Source organism: Zosterops lateralis (assembly GCF_965231275.1).
Source record: "Zosterops lateralis genome assembly, chromosome: 3".
NCBI classification, from domain to species: Eukaryota; Metazoa; Chordata; class Aves; order Passeriformes; family Zosteropidae; genus Zosterops; species Zosterops lateralis.
Genome location: NC_139764.1, coordinates 32,370,819 through 32,387,736, shown reverse-complemented (window position 1 = coordinate 32,387,736; position 16,918 = coordinate 32,370,819). Strand labels below are relative to the sequence as shown.

Genomic DNA, 16,918 nt, shown 5'->3' with positions numbered 1-16,918 from the left:
TTAATCCTGGGAGCTGAGGTCATGTTGCAAAAATGTTAAGTAGTGATCAGTTCAACTTTCTGAAGATCAGCATGGGTCATTACTTTTTTGTCAAATTAACTTCATTAAATTATCAAGACTCTTCCATAACTCCAATGAAAAGGTTGGTTCTTATATTTGTGCACTGAATCAGCTTAATACATGAATGTTCCTTGGGGGCTTTTCACTAGTACAGCAGTGCAATTCCAGAAGAAAAATTGCTGTTAAATATTATTACCAATGCTTCTTCTCCACGCTGTATGTGTGATTAGAAAGCTATTGTGCATGGACAGAATGTAGCAATCTGAAGAGCTTTGGGAAGGTTCAAAGTGAGAAGACTTATCCTAAAAGTTGCTCACACATTCTTTGAAGTTTACCAATCTGGATCCAAAGTATGGCTCTGTAATAGTTATACTTCTAAAATTTTTTTTCAGTCTTCAGAGCTATAAGGAAAAAAAATCTAAAATTGCAGTCAGGTGCTTGCATTAATATTATTGCTAGTTCTGTTCTTTCTTTACCCAAAATACTGGCAGTTATGGTACTTAAAAGCTATAGAAAGCAGAAGAAGGTAAGTAATTTTGCATAGCCAGAGGAAGTGCTGAAATTATTAACCTTAAAATTACCACACCCGTTCTATTGGAAACACTGTTCAATCAGTATGTTTAAAATGTGTCCTCTTTGATACTATTGATTAGTCTTCAGTGGTTTTTCCAGCAGTGCCAACTGGACAAGGGCAGAGTGTTGTGTAACTGTTGTGTTTGTGTCAGGTGCACAAGTGTAGTGTTTGTGGTAAGTGTTGCTTTCCAGTGCTTTAATAGTGGCTTTTGGCAAGCAGGAGCCACTCGTTTGATATATTGATCTTTCAGGCTCGTTTCTAGTAAAATGTCAGCTAGCAGATAATGACTTTTCCCCCTTTCAAATTAGTATTTTCAGGCACTCAGCACTCTTGCGAAAAGGGTGTTTGCAAAGAATGTTTATCGAACAGTTCCCAGATGAGCAATGCTTGCAGCTGCCTTTGCTATCTTATGACCCCCCTGTGTGCAGGCCACTGATTCTGTTCACGTTTGCCAGGATAGGTATAGTTTAGAATGGTATCTTGGTTTGTGTGTGCTACTGACCAACATATCTGAATGGAATATGCAGATTCTTGGGTGTGGTGCTTACACTGGGAAGGATTTTTGAGCTACTTAATCTTTAACAAGTTGAAGGAAAAAAAACAAAAACCTTGGTGTTTTTGTTTACTTTAAGAAACTATGTCTGAGCAGCTTGCCACTGTAAAGTATTTCAAAAATAGTGGTTTTGTAGGGAATGTTTTATGGAATTATATGTATAGAAAGTAGACATGTATGAGGTTTTGTTACAGAGATTGCTTTCAATCTTAACAGTAGTAGTGTGATAATTTGTGTAGTAGTGGGCACTTTCCTGTCTCCTTTAAATTTAGTTCTTCTACACTTTGAATAACTTGGATATTTCAAGATTACCAGCTAGTGGTCAGGGGTCATACGCTTAAATCAAGGAAGTGATTTAAGCATATTGCACTAGTAAAACTGGAATTATGCTTTTTAAGAGTTTCTGTGTTCAGTTAGATTCAGATTTTGTTTAAATATTACAGATTAAGTAGTGGTCATGTACCTGATCTTACTTTCCCTATTACACTTGAAATACTTTAATACTCTAATTCAATAGTGTCAAGATTATGCAAGGAGAAAAAGCTACTATCTCTTAATAGGATTTTAAATTGTTGATCCATCAGAGCATCAAACTAAGTCCTTAGACTAAATCCTTGTACCAAAATCATAGAATTGTAGAATGGTTTGAGTTGGAAGGTACTTCAAAGATCCAGCCCCCTTCTGCTATGGATGGGAACATCTTTCACAAGACTGAGTTGCTCAGAGCTCCATCCAGCCTGGCTTTGGACACTTTTAGGGATGGGGCGTCCAGTATTGTCTGGACAACCTGTTGCAGTGTCTCACTACCCTCACAGTAAAGAATTTCTTCCTAATACCTAATCTCAGCCTACCGTTTTTCAGTTTAAAGCCATTCCCCCTTGCCCTGTCACTACATGTTCCTGTAAAAAGTCCCTCCCCAGGTCTCTTGTAGGTCCCTTGGGTACTGGAAGGCTGCAGTGAGATCGGACCAGAGCCTGCTCTTCTCCAGGCTGAACAATTCCAACTCTCTCAGTGTGTTTTCACAGAAGAGGTGCTCCAGCCCTCATCATCTTTGTGGCCCTCATCTGGAGTTGCTTCAGCAGCTCATGTCATGTTGGGACACACAGCAAAGGTTCATGCTTGTTATTCATGATGATTTTCATGCTGTGTCTCCCAATAAATGGAAGGAAATGTTTTCATTCCCATCCAGCTGGCACCCTTTTGAGCTAGATTTTACATTGTCATTTGACAAAGCTGTGGGCTGCTGAAAGTGCTGATCCTTTGGTCACTGAAAATCCTTTGGGAGTGGAGAGAGAACTGTTCCAAGTGCTGTGTTGAAAGATAGAAGGAGAAAAAATAATGGAAGGAAGGAAAACAAACAAACGGAATGCTTTTAACTTATTTTAGTGCTAAGAAGGTTGCTGACTTCTGAAAATCCAATTTTAGAAACCTTAAAGTATGCTTAGGCTGCAATGCTATGCCTTGATAGAGATGTACAAATAAATGGAAATGCATTTAAGTGCTTGAAGCATGAAGTATGCTTGGGACTTCAGGTGTGGTGCCGGAGTTAGCCCTTGACAGGAGCCTGGTCTTGCTGGTTCTTGCTGCTCCATGTTTTGGGTTGCTGTTTTGTTGCCAGATGGAGAATAAGTTTTGTGTTCTGTTTTTTGTCCTATTCCTATGCACTCATTTTTCTGTGATGAAGGAGGCTTCCTCTGCTGCTGTTCTGCAGAATGGGAAGAAAGCATCCCAGTGAAGAAGTTCTTTGTTCAGAGTGCTGCTGGGGTCCTCTATCTCTCACATATAAGAAGTCATCTTTCACCCCCATCAGTCCTTTTATGCAGTCAGTCTATTTGTAGCTGAATCCAGAGTTGCCTTGCCTTCAGGGCTGTGTATGTTTGCCATGGCACACTTGTTGGCTCAGCCAAAGGAAATCTTGTTGTGCAGGGACAAAGGCAAAAGAATCCACTGCTACACATAGTGTATTCCAGACTGAGCAGGAGCATCCTTTGGTCTTGCTGCACATTTGTCCACTGCCTGTGTTGGCACACAGGTATTTCAGTTTTCACATATATGGGAGAGAAGTCCTGTTGTTTGGGTAGCTAGAAGATTACTGAGATGGGATAAACTGATTTTTTTATTTAGTTAGCTAGGGAGTATTGCCAACCTCAATGACTTCTTCTTGTATGTTTTAATTTCCCTCTGGCAAAAGCTTTATGTAAGGTATTGAATATCATTTGAGCATGAACTTTGTTTAACTAATAGTGAAAATAATTTCCACAGTTAGTTCTTCATTAATAATGTTTAAAGATGTGAATCAAAGGAGTGTTAGTTTGAATGACCTATCTGGTCCCATTTGGTTTAGTTGGATGAGGGAGGAGTGAGAAATCCAGATGGAAAGCACAGAAGCCAGGAGTGACTTCATCAGTTTAAAGCTTAAATTATACTCTGAGGCAATAGTTGCCTGCATTAACATCAATATCTGGAGAAGGGAAAAAAACAACCCAAAACAAATTCAAACCCCATAACCTAAAAACAATCCTCCCCTTCACTTTACCACCACTAGGACGCTGAGTTCCGATTTCTGTAATTAGAATTGTTTACCAAACCCATGTTGAGCAATGTCTGAGCACACAACATGTGTACACTTCACTGCAAGTTCACTATAAAGTGTACAGTGTAAACCATTATTTTAATATATTACAACTCATACTGTGTAACCACATGCTTGCACTTCTGCAGTTAGGGTAGAGCTTACCTGTAAAAAAGCAGAATTTTGAAAATCAAGTTCATTACATGGTGTTACTTATATGCTCTCTTAAAATAGAGTTTGAAATTAAAATACTTTTCAAAATTACTCATTTTGACAGAATGACATCAAGAGTGGTGTGGGGACTGACTTAATATTCTACCAGACAGCTTCCATCAATAGCATTTTTGGGATTGAATCTTTCCGTGTCGTAGGCATCATAATATTATAATCAGTAATTTCTGAAATTCAAATTTGAGTCTAATCTGAAAATAGGTGTTTGGAAACTATGAGGTATTCATATGGTTTAAGATAATGATTTGTCACACACGTTTTCTACTTTGGCCTCCAGCAAAATCCCTTAAAGTAGAGCTGCTCACACACAGTAAACATGCAGAATTAAAAACCACTAGTTTGCTTCTAGGTGAAGCATGAGCTCTGTGGCATGAACAGTTCAAGGTTTAAAAGGTAAAATACTATTTTTATTCTGTCAGCCATGGGGCATTTTTCAGTGAGCAGGGAACCAACACCCCTGGCATCACCCAGCAGTGCAAAGATGAAATCGTGTAACTTCTAGAGTAGCCAGGTTCTCTTTCTCTTTTTTTGACATTTATGACACTAGAGACCCTTTTTCTTTTTTATTTTCTTTTTTTTTTTAATAAATTGAGACACAAAACATGAAATTGACTTGTCCAGCTAGTAGAGAATTTCAAATGAAGTCATTCACTAATGTTAGTGTTATTTATGGGTTAGTCCAGTTTATTTATGCTGCTGTGGCAGAGACTTTGGACTTGTCTTCCCATTTGTAAATTACTAATACCTCAGTACTTCGGTGTTGTACTTAGACCTATCTATTGAATTTTCATTTAAAGCACTTCAGTGCTCATGTTAAAGTTGCCTAGACTGATATTAGCAGTGAATCTGATAGAAAGGAATATTTTTAAGGAATCTGATGGGGAAGAAGGTAACTACCACTTTCAGCACAAGTACTTGACTATAAATGATACTTCAGTGCATAACTGTTCTTTGCCAAGCAAGGTTTTGCTTAGCTTCTCAAACATTGAATAGAAAACTTATGTCTTTTATTGCTAAAAATACCTAGTGCATTTTGTATAAGTATATAACTTAATAGTTCTTAAAATATTGTCTACTTTTGCAGTAGCTCAGGAATATCAGCATTGCATGTCAAAAAATTGTAATCAATCTATCTGCTAATGTATCTATTTAACAACCTTTTAAATCAAACACACAATTGTGGAGTGGTAGACTGCTAAATAACCTCTCTTAAAGCTGTTGAGTAGAAAGAATGCAAACAGGAACAGGAAGTTTATTCCTGAGTATTTATTGCTTTCTTAAAAGAGTAAATTTGAAAAGTCTGCTTTATGTCTTCATTCAATGTTTCATTTGTTGCGAATTGAAAATTTATCATTGTCTGGTTGAAACAGATCACTTGCAGTGAAAATCTGCATCCAAACATGTTTACTGCATGGAAAAAATTCTGTAGTATGGTATTAAAAAAATAAAACTTTTATTCAACTCAGGTGTTTCCTTTGTTGGGTGAAGGTTTGTAAGTTTTCTCTCTTTTTGGAGGATGTAAAATGGTTGCAAGTCCTCAAATAAATAATGCTGAAATTACAATATTTTCATTGCTGACTTCAGTGAGATTAGGCTTGTATCTGTGGCATGTGTGTCTGTGTACTGGCACAAACGTTTGATATCTACAACTACTCTTTATTTGTATCGTCAGATACAGCTTTATGTATTGGGTTCATGCTTTGTAAATGTTGTAGTAGTGAGTAGCTATTGAGTCTATTGCTTAGAAAAGTCCATCTGTGAAACAATAGTCTGAAATATTTCAGATTTATAATTCCATGGATTAATAATTTTTATAGTTTCTTTTCTTTTAATATAACACCTTTCTTCATTTCGTCTTGTGCTGAAAGGTGGCTCAGCTTAAAAGTCTTTCATTTTTAAGGTTTTATTTCTGTGGAGCAGTTTGTTTACCTTCTGGTGCGAGGTGCCTGTAAAGGATATTCCTGTGGTTATGACAAACAGAACCATTTTGTTTGTAACCTTGTCTTGCACAAATGACTGGGTCACAAGAGAGTATAAGCTTATTTTCAAAAGTACAGCAAACAAGAACTGGGATATTTGGTAACTGTTTTGTAATCTTTTTAGTTTCATAAGCCTTTCTTGACTCTTTTTAAGACTTGGTCACAAGCCTCTTTTAGTATTTTAGATGGATTTCAGAGTTTAATGAATCTCTTAATGCTCTCTTTGTCATAATGAAAAGAGCTAGAAATGTTTGAAGTGTTAGTTTGATGTAAATGGTTTCGGGTAACTTGCGAAACTGCGGTTGTTTTAGTTGTCTTTAGGTTGACCCCTTAAACAGCATGTTTAACATAAAATGTATTTAACATAAATGACTTGTGCTGTTACATAACTGCTCTTATCGGGAAGGAGGTATAGAATGTATAGTTTTGCTGGTTACAGTTCATAGAAAAACACAAAAGACTGAACCCAAAATTCAGAACAAAAAACCTGCATTTTACCAGATGACAGGACTTACCTATCCCAATAACTGTATGGTTTTATGCTCCCATTTTAACTGGGGATTTGTTTTTTGATTTTGTTTTTCTTTTTTTACTTTGCTAAGGTTGCAATTCCACTCTTAATACTTACTTTCCATAACTGTAACAGAAAACTAATACAATTGGTGATGGCTTTTAGAAATGTTTGCATGCTCTAGAATATTTGTTTCTATCTGATAATTTTAGAAACATTTTAATCTCATTCCACAATTTTGTACCTTTGATGAACCAAAACACTGTCCAAAGTCTATATGGCAGATAATACTGATGTTGAAATTGTCCAGTTTGACAGAACGTGTTTGGCTGATTTCCTAGGAAATCTCTGAATGCTGTTTTGTCAGTAGTAGAAATGAAAACTGTGGAGCCTATTTATTCAAACTCTACTGTGTATTTGTTTGTCTTTAGTGTCAAAAACTGTTAACACTTTTTTTTCCCCTCCCCTCCACTCAGGGAGGCAATAATGCAGGGCATACAGTTGTTGTGGATGCTGTGGAGTATGACTTTCATCTTCTGCCAAGTGGGATCATCAATCCAAAAGTCACTGCATTTATTGGTAAGTGGGACATCTCTTAAAAAAACAGAAGTACTGTAGCTACAGACTTCTGACACATTAAAATAACAAAATATATCTGAGACATAGAGGATCAGGATTCTTTTTCTTCAATTTTTCACAGGCCTAGATTGTTCACTGTCTTCCTAATACTGCCCTTAGTAATTTGTGAAGTTTGCATTACAGAAATTTCTTTCATCTTAAATAGTTCACCTTTGTTCTTACTATCTTACCAATGCAAACAACTAGCTGTCCAGTGTGTCTTCATTCTCCCAGTATGTCTTCATTCTCCCTTTCTCTCTTATTTTCTCTACCATTTATTTATTTTATTCTATTCTCAGAATACCCCTCTCTCTTTCAGTCTTCAGCCCTGTTAAGTACTTAGCAGTACTTTTTGAACCATAGAACTTCCCTGTCTTTCCCATTGGATTGCAAAATGAATGGTTAACTCCAAATGACTTCCACACTCTAGAATGCTTACCAAGAAGTCCCCTCAGGAGAGTACACTGGAAGGCTTAGGGCAGTGGCAGTACTAGGTGATGCCAGGATAGATGATCTGTTTGCGTTGAGAAAAGGGATTTAGGCTATCTAATCTGTTGCTCCTAAAAAACTACTTACCCCCTTACTGCTCTCCCTTCTTGGAATCCTGTTTCCAATCCTACACGGTTGGGTTTTTTTCCTTTAGATTGCTTGGATGGCCAACCTGTTTAATAATGTGGTGTAGCCCATAGAATTTCCTTCTAAAAATGAAGGTAAATATAAAACATATGTACGCATCATTATAACAATGTTTGTGCTTGAGTGCTGTTTCACCAAACAGGTTGGGTCTCTGGGTCACTAAAGGCTGTGACAGCGACACTTCCATGTTGCACCTTTGGTACCCAGAGCTCCTGTCCCTTACACAGTGGACTTCTCCAAATCAGGATTCTGTTATCATGCTCTTTCTGTCACTTCTTCCTGCATCTCATTGCTCTGGGCCTGCACTCTTGCCTTTCAGCTTGGTGCCAAGAGCAAGTGGTCATTTTTTTTGCTAAAGAGCAGCTGAAGAGCCTCTGTCACAAGTTATGTTGATTCGTAAACAGTCCAGCTGGTAGTGACTGTATACTCTGTCAGCAGTAAATCTGTTCTTAATGGGATTTGGTGGTTAATTGCTTCTTTTCAGCTGTTACATTGTGACTTGATAATGAGATAGTTATGGATCAACTTGTCCTGCCTAATACTTCTACAAAAATGCCAGTGGGCATGGAAATAATTACTGTTGATGAGAAGTTTGGGATGTTAACTGTTCCTAGTTTTGAGGGCTGAGGCAGATGATACTAATTCTATTCTCTTTTGATGTTACTGTACTATGTTTCTAAGATTATTGCTTGAAAACAGCAAAAAAAGATGCCATTTGTCTTATGTTCTTTGGTGGACTTGGTGGAATAGGAAAGCCCCCATCCTTTAACAATATAGTAGTTGGGAGAGGACTTCTTACAAACCCTCTTGCCTCTATCTTCTGTCTTCTGGTCATGTCTGTTCTGAAGTTTTTTCTAGATTCTTTTAGGTATGCCTTATCTATAAAATCTTTTTCAGGGGAAAAAAAGGCTTAGGATTCCACTGAAAGATATATGTTTAAAAAAAAAAAGGGTTAAGGGCAAAATGATCATGAAGGTAATAGTGAAGAAGTCTTAAAATACTTTGTGTTTTGATGTTTAGACTGCTTTTATCAGTGTGAAATTAGGTGATAGGCAAATAGTTTTGGATGGCAGATCCCTTCTTCAGCCAGATGTTCGTTCTACTGGTAGCTTTGAATCTACTGAGTTTGGTATGGCCTGAAGATGGTTCAGTTTTGCTGTGAGAATGCTCCTTCCTAGGCACTCAGTGATGCTAGTTAAGTGTATGAACTAGTAATCTTTTTCTAAGTAATGTGACAGCTGTAGGAAGGTGAGCTTGCTTTTGGTGAGGCTTTTTCCTCTGCTGTTTTTGCTGGTCTCTTTAACAGTCCCATCTCTATGTGCACAATATTCTGTGTCTGTTTACAGCAAAAAAGTGCCCGCAAGGATGCTGGTGTTTATAATGGTGATAGAAATGTGCCCAGTTTTAGAAAACAATAGTGTTATTAAAATGAAGTACAAAGAAGGAACTTAATTTTAGATATGAGGAAGAGGAAGTTGGATTTCGGACTGTTCTACGAATCCCTTACTGTTTGTACTGATCTAAATTGAAAGTTTGTTGCATTTATTAGAAAAGTTCAATGCAAAGTAGGTAGAAGTGTGTACTTTTGGAGCAAATCTGGCTTAGACAAATTCCTAAGAATCAAAATTGAAAAACTTAAATAAAATACTCTGCACACAAAATAGGAAGTGTCTTTGAACTGTTTGAAATATTTTTCCTGTGCTCAACATAATTAATTAAATTTTGTATCATTTTCTTCAGGAAATGGTGTTGTAATTCATTTGCCAGGACTCTTTGAAGAAGCTGAAAAAAACTTAAAGAAAGGAAAAGGTGAGAATTTGAAAATACTACTTTTAAAATAGTTTGTGGGACACTCCTCAAATGATTTAGATGGAGGATGCCTCTGTGGGAGTTACATATAATGTATTTTCCACAACTCCCTTTAGCTGTTGCTTTCTGACAGGAGTCTTGCTATAAGTGCCAGAGCCCTCATGGGAAGGCAGATAAAAGGAATCTCTGTACCATTTCAGAATATAATCTAAATCAAAATTGTCTGCAGAGATTTTTCTTGGCTTAAAAAAGTGAATTTAAGAAGTGAAATGGCTTTTTTTTTAAAGTGCGTTAACCTGTTCAAAGTCATTTTACCTCTTACAATATTGGTGTACATTTTGATGACCATGTTAATATAAACAGTTGCTGTGGTAATCACTTCCTGATTCTGAACTCAGTTTTTGGATACTTCACGTTATGTCTCTAGCCATGCTTCGCAGCAGTCTGCTATAAGTGGGGAAAATCAATGGTCTAGATTATTCAGAACCAAAAGAGCTACTAATTGTTTGCTAAAATTGAGGAGCTAGTAGCTTGAATTCTTCTTCAGAATAAGCCTGATTTTCTCAGCTTTATAGGTTGATGCCAAGTTTTAATTACTGAAATTACTTTATTTTTTCTCTGCAATGTGATTGCTCAGTCTTAAAATAGATTGACTGAAAACTAAGCATGAAAAGTATTTATACTTTATACATCAGAAGACAAAAATGCTATACAAAACATAATTTAAACGATTTCATTTTGCCTTTAAAGGAATGGAAGGCTGGGAAAAAAGACTAATAATTTCTGACAGGGCTCATATTGGTAAGTTCCTGTTTGTGGAGGGGGGGGGGGGGGTTTGCTGTTTTGGTTTGAGATTTTTGGTTAATTTTTGGCTTTTTATGGACTTTCTGTGGCAGTAAAAGTGTGATAATTTATATCTCTTTATATAGGTAATTTTCTTTGGTTTAAGTCTCCCTGGGTTGCTTTGGTTTATTGGCGGTCCTAGAAAAAATTTTTCATTCAGAATCCTCCCAGGTTTATATTCTAGGTTTTTTTTCCCATATTCCATAAGCATCACCTAGACAGGAAAGCAGGTTCACTTTGTAAGCCAGATGAGAAGCATGGAGCAGTCAGAAAGCATTCAGAAGTGAGTTGAGTAAGGATTCATTTCCCCTTTTGGTGTACAAGTGGGAAATCAGGCCACTGGGTGCCACTTGAAACTAATGGTCTCCCTAGCAAGGGAGTTGCCACATGCTTCCTAAAGGAGATTTTAGGGGGCACACTCTGTAGGGATGAAGAGAATGGCTGCCCTCCTTGAAAGGAGCTCATCAGCAAAGCACTGAATCCAGCCTATGCTTGAGACAGCACTGCAGTTCAAAGCCTGAAGTAAAATAGTGTTGAGTCCAATCCGCCAACACAGAGCTTTAGAAACTCTTCCTGTACCACTCCTACTACATCTTTATTACATAAATTCATCCTTTAGATTAGCTCTTTAGATATTATAACATTACTACTGCCTCTGGTAGTCATTTTCTGAGGAAGCAAACTGTTTAGGACATTATAAGATAAAAGCTTGTAACACAGGGCAAAACCAGTTTTGCTTTTGGTTTTGCTTTGTTTTGTTTTTTACACCAATCTGGAATAGCTTAGTGAGTGAACTTATTGACAGTTTTTCAGAGGAAATATGTTTTTATTTTGGAGTAACTAAATGAATTTGAAATAGTTGAGTAATTGTTTCTAACTTACCAGTATCTTTTCTGATAGCAGAATCACTGTAGGTGAGTTACTTGGAAATTGCTTGATTACTAGCAAAACTGTTCTGTGGTGATTCTATTGCAATGGTGATGCTGTGAATTTTTCATAATTAAACAGATTGTGAATAAAAAGGACCAGTTGCTGACTGTCACTCATAATCAGTCAACCTCTTCACAGAAATGAGTTTATGTATTGCCTCTATTTAAAAAGTTTTGATGATAATTTGAAAATCTGTTACCATGATAAAAATGTTTTCTCTAAAGTGGATATTGATCTGAGAATGATTAGTCTGTAACAAAAGGTCAGCCAAAGGTAGGTTCACACTGCAGGACTTAATGTAATGCTTTAAAATACGGGGATGTGTGGAAATAAACACAAAACCAAATTAGTAAGGCAAACAGGAAAACCACTTGTGTTGTGGAGAGATTAGCACACTTACTAAACCTGTCTTTCCTGTGCAGCGTGTAGATAGTTTTTAATTTCAGGAAATAGTACTTAATAAAACCAGTTAAATTAATTCTGTTAGCCTATAAGCTGTGCATCAGCCCACCAATCTTGTATTTGATGTGAGTCCTGCAAGATTTTTGGGGGGGAGAGGGTGGGGGGGGTCCTGTGTGAGTGTTTTGAGTTTTGTTGTTCTATTTTGTTGTTTTTTTTTTTTTCTTCTTTTATGGTAGATACAGAATTGATACAGGGGATACTTTGCATAATCTTTATCATTAATAACAATATAATGCATGAAAAACATAAACAGGACTCATGAAGTTGACTTCTATTTACATAACAGACATAGATAGGAGCTTTTGGATTTTCAAAAGTGTTTTAATTGATGTTGCCTAAATCATAAAAATTGTTTAAGAAATATGTATAATGAGTGAGAATGTTAACTTTCAGATCTCACCTAAATTTTAGCAGTATGACTTTTTTTACTATATCCTATTTCCAGGAATTTTTTTAACTGTATTTTTTTTCCATTTATTCATATCTTCTTTGGGGCCACTATAAAGCCAAAATTCTGTGGGTTGTGCACACTCTCACTCTCACTCTGCAAATATTCTACAAAACAAACACTTTTTAAAAAGTCTCAGAAAAACCTTAGAACACTCTTCCCTGTGAAAAAATGTAAAAGAGAATAAAAAACTACTATAATTTTATTTGCCTTTCTTCAGTGTGTATATTTATTTCCCACATTGGTAAATAGGTCTAGAGTTGGTTTGAAGAAATCATTGCTGATATAATAATTTGTTTCACACGAATTTTCAACTTATTTTATTTTCTTAGTGTTTGATTTCCACCAAGCTGCTGATGGCATCCAAGAACAACAGAGGCAAGAACAAGCAGGAAAGAAGTAGGTAGTTTTATTTTGTCAAACATGGGATGACTTAGTACAAAAATGCCTTAATACATTGAGTCTCTGTTTTGCTTTGTCACTGCATAAAAAAAAAAAAAAATCTATGTATGTAACTCTTGAATGTGAATTATGCCAGGATTATTTCTTACACTTTGTCTTTCAGTGAAAGATTATATGCTTAATTAAAGGCCTCAGTCTTTATATTTTGTCTTATGAAAAGGTATCTTCTTGTTAATTTGCTAGTTTCTACTTCCTAGCCTTTTAGTTGTTTACTGGATGTATTTGATTCTATAAAAACAGATTTCTCTTTATGAATATTGAAGGACCCCTTTGGCATCTCCAAATAATTGAAAGTTAGAGGTGCATGTAGATGTTCACATAGTTTCTATAAGTTTTGAAAGCTTCAAAAAGTCAGTAGCATTCTGTAGAAGACAATCTTGCTGTGTTTTCAACTTGTGCTTTCCAAGTAGCTCACTAGTTCTTGGGAATGGGGAAAAAGATGGCAGAATTTAGTGACCTGTCTACAGCTGGGAAGCAGCGTAGTGCTGTAGACTTCTCAGGTAACAGTAAGCTTAGAAGAACTTCCAAAAAGAGAGATTACATGGATGAAAAGTAATTCAGACATACTTATCTGAAAAATATTTCATCCATGATAATAAGCTTTAAGAGAGTGTCTGATTTGGGTATTTTGCTTCACACAGGTTGCCATTGAGTGATTTGTCAGTGATTTTTACAAAGGGTCATTTTCACACTTGCCTGCGCTGTACCAGCTCTTTGTTAGCTGCTGGTTTAGGATTTAAAAAGCAAAGAGAACATATAGATAGATATGGAAGAATATTCTTATTTTAATGAGCTGTTATCAGTGTGTATCAGCTACTCTTGAATATTTATGGAGCACAAGCTAAAATTGCTATCTGACAATATTTGCAGTTAAAAATATTGTCTGTCAAATCAGCTAATTGAGAGACGGCACCCCTTTATTGGTTAGTGTTTAAGATTGTTAGGGAAAGCCCAATTAATTTGCTTTAAAAAAACTCGGGGAAAAAAGTTACATTCAAAGCAAAAAACACTAAAGTCACTCTTAAAAATGCTGTATTTCTTGTTTCTGTGGAGTTCTTGATATTAAAATTACCCTATTTTCTCCTAAATTTTAAGGCTAAACAAGTGTAATGGGGAGAATAGTACTGCAGGCTGGCTAAGAACAGGCTATCATGGATTTTCAAGAGACTATCTCTTGTTTGTTGGGTGCAAGGAATTGAAGTGTAGTCTGCTAGCATCTCTTACTGTAGATTTGACTACATAACATAGTTGGTGTTAAAATTCTTTTGTGCCTAAGACTTTGAACAATCTAAATGGTAAGTTTATTTTTTGTTTTGACTGAATGCTCTTGCCTGGTCAGGTATAACTCAAAAACTGTCACCAGTAAGGCTCATTGTGTAGCTTCCCTTGCAGAAAGGTTATAGAAAAGCTAATCTAATACAGTATATTCTGCTTATACAATTGTCTTAGCTTCTGTAAGTACAGTCTTCTGACAACTTTTTTATTAATTGGTATGTCTCAATGAAACAAAATAAATGGAAACCAACCCTTCCTTTAAAAGATTTCCTGTGGAGAGTATAAATTGGAGTGGAGGCTAGAGTCAGTTGTTTAAGCCACAGTGTCCTGGTCTGGTTAAAAGATACAGTGTAGTGCAAAGTTCATTTGAAGGTATTTTTTTTTTTTTTTGGACCGGAGGTAAACTCCCTGAGGTTACTTGGTGTTGAGTCTAATTGGAAGAATTCAGGCTTTTTTCTAAGGTATTTTTGAATCTAGTGCTAACTGCGAAGGGGTTATGTACTTCTGTATTTCTGTTCACTCACATATCAAGTGATACTTGATAACATAAGTTTGGATATGACCTGTGCCTCCTACTTTGCCTGGAGACCCTCTTGAATTGAGTTATGATATGGTACCTTCAAGGCAGTTTGAAGAACTGTGGGATACTCTGCATATGCAGAATTTATAACTGAAGAAGAGAAGGTTTTCTGTGTCTGACGGGTGGCGGGGGGAAACCTCAAACCAAACCAGTTAAAACTAAGCTCACAATTAAGCTTAGCAACATGTAGCACACTTCTGAAAATGCTGCAGACCTGTTCACTTCTCCTTAAAAAATTACTTAATCTATTGAGCCTGATGGGGAAGATATTTGATAATCTGCCTATGATGAGTGCAGCTTGGCTCCATTTTGACAGCTACTTGGCATGACTATGGCAGAAGACATTCTCTGAAGTAGTAGGTGTACTGCTCTCACAGTAAAGTCAGTGCAAGCAAGTTTTGTACTATATCATCAGAACTTAAGCTGGAAAAGGCTTTTCAGGCAGGTAAGGGTAAGAAAAAGAATTCAGATTTTCAGAATCAGCTACAGTGGAAAATCCATACCTGAACTCTTAACACAGAGAGGACATTGTGAGTGTCTGTCACTTTTGGATGTTTGGCAGTGTTTTCTGTTTTCCTGGCTCCAACTGAGGTATTTAGAATGAAAAGAAATATTTCTTATATACAAACTTAAAATCCGTATTATTTGTGCTGTTGCTTTATGGAGGCCTTTAGGTCTTCAGAACAGTGTTTCAGGAAGATGTTTTAGTTTCAGTTCATAATACTGAAGGATGTTTTCTTGACATTTGGTTCCTTAAGTAAAAAAGTTCAGAACTGTGTACAAATAAACATGTAAGTGTTCACTAAAGTACAAAAAATTACTGGTTTAAGAACAGAAGTATGTAGAAGATTGACATATTTGCTTGTATAAACAGAGATATTCTGTCACTAGGTTGCATCCTAAAAGTATCTTGTGTTTTAAATGCTTAAAACAAGGTTAAATGCTCACAATTAACAGCATTTCATTTTATGCCAAGGATGGAATAGCTTTAATGAAAAAGCACCTTTATATCAATAACTCTTTATTATTATCTCTCAAAGTCTGGGAACTACCAAAAAAGGAATTGGTCCAGTATATTCTTCGAAGGCAGCTCGAAGTGGACTCAGAATGTGCGATCTTGTTTCTGATTTTGATGAGTTTTCTGAGAGGTAATTACCATACACAGTTGTAAGCATAGTTTTCAGTTTCTGGATATATCTGGTGTAAGCAATTACATCTGGTTCTTATTATTTTTCTTAATTAAAAGTTCTTTTAAAAATTACATATAATTTTCTTAAATTATACAATCACAATTATTATCAGAATTCATTGTTTGAAATGGTTAAATTATCAAATAACTGCAGATATGTAACCAGTAAAAATCGAGGGATGGTGGGGAATTGAGGAGAAAAACAAACCAAAACCTCAGTAAATCATTTTTGCCTTTCAGGTTCAAAGTGTTAGCCAATCAGTACAAAGCAGTATATCCTACCTTAAAGATAGACATTGAAGGGGAATTGGAAAAGCTGAAGGTAAGCCTACTTTTGTCTCTTCGATTAGATAATCACTATATGCAGTTACCGATACGCAGATCCCTTGGTGTCTGATGCTTGTGCTTGTGTGAGGAGTTAGACTGTATCATGGGAAACCGTATGTATCAGTGTTGAAGAGTCTGCTGCTTATCCTTGAGGACACACTTGGCCCTGTTTTGTGCAACATTTCAAAACTTGTTTTCAAGACAGATACTGTGAATTTTAAAAAAAGGCTTGTATAGGGCAATTCCTTCTTGACTTACTTCTGCTCACTCAAACAGACAGTCCAGGAACAAAAGCAGGATTGTAGCTGGGGGAAGTTTGTTTCACTGTAAAGCAGAATGTTAAATCCTTGTCTCAGAAAATTAAGAACTGAAGTAAATAGTTTTTCTAAGTACTAAGCCTTAAAAAAAAAAAAAAAAAAAGTCTAGGAAAATAGAAGAATGAGGAAATAGAGACAAAGGAAAATGGAAATTGAAAATTGATAGCAGCTGAACTAATGAATGCAGCAAACTGGTCTTGTGGTTAGTAAAGGATTCTGATTTGATGTTTTCTCTGCAATTGGGATGGTAGAGTTTCCTCACTGGTATTAGGTTTTATTTGCGCATCATCCAAGTTATCTGAAAATCCTGTGAGGTATCCTACCATTCTACCCAACCTTTTTGTTCATGCTTTTTATAGAAACTTACCTGTATGAGATTTTTTTTAACCCTTAAAATGTCAACCAAATGTGACATTGTTTAAAACCATTGAGGTGTGTGGGGCACAGGGCCATGCACAATTACATGATCCTTCTTAAAGAAAATCAGGCCAAAGAAATCATCCTTCCTCTGCCTTTAATTTTTACAGCTCTAGAATAGAATA

General features: G+C 36.2%; 1 protein-coding gene across 1 annotated transcript in view; it reads left to right on the top strand.

Moving 5' to 3' along the window:
- Positions 1–16,918, top strand: part of ADSS2 (adenylosuccinate synthase 2) — a gene marked incomplete at its 5' end in the record, with an annotated part of 36,209 nt that overhangs the window by 7,505 nt on the left and 11,786 nt on the right. Inside the window, 6 exons of the mRNA XM_083857693.1 lie at positions 6,957–7,059; positions 9,475–9,543; positions 10,294–10,344; positions 12,559–12,625; positions 15,584–15,691; positions 15,973–16,054. Of these exons, the coding sequence (XP_083713819.1) occupies positions 6,957–7,059; positions 9,475–9,543; positions 10,294–10,344; positions 12,559–12,625; positions 15,584–15,691; positions 15,973–16,054 (480 nt within the window). The remainder of the gene's footprint in view (positions 1–6,956; positions 7,060–9,474; positions 9,544–10,293; positions 10,345–12,558; positions 12,626–15,583; positions 15,692–15,972; positions 16,055–16,918) is intronic.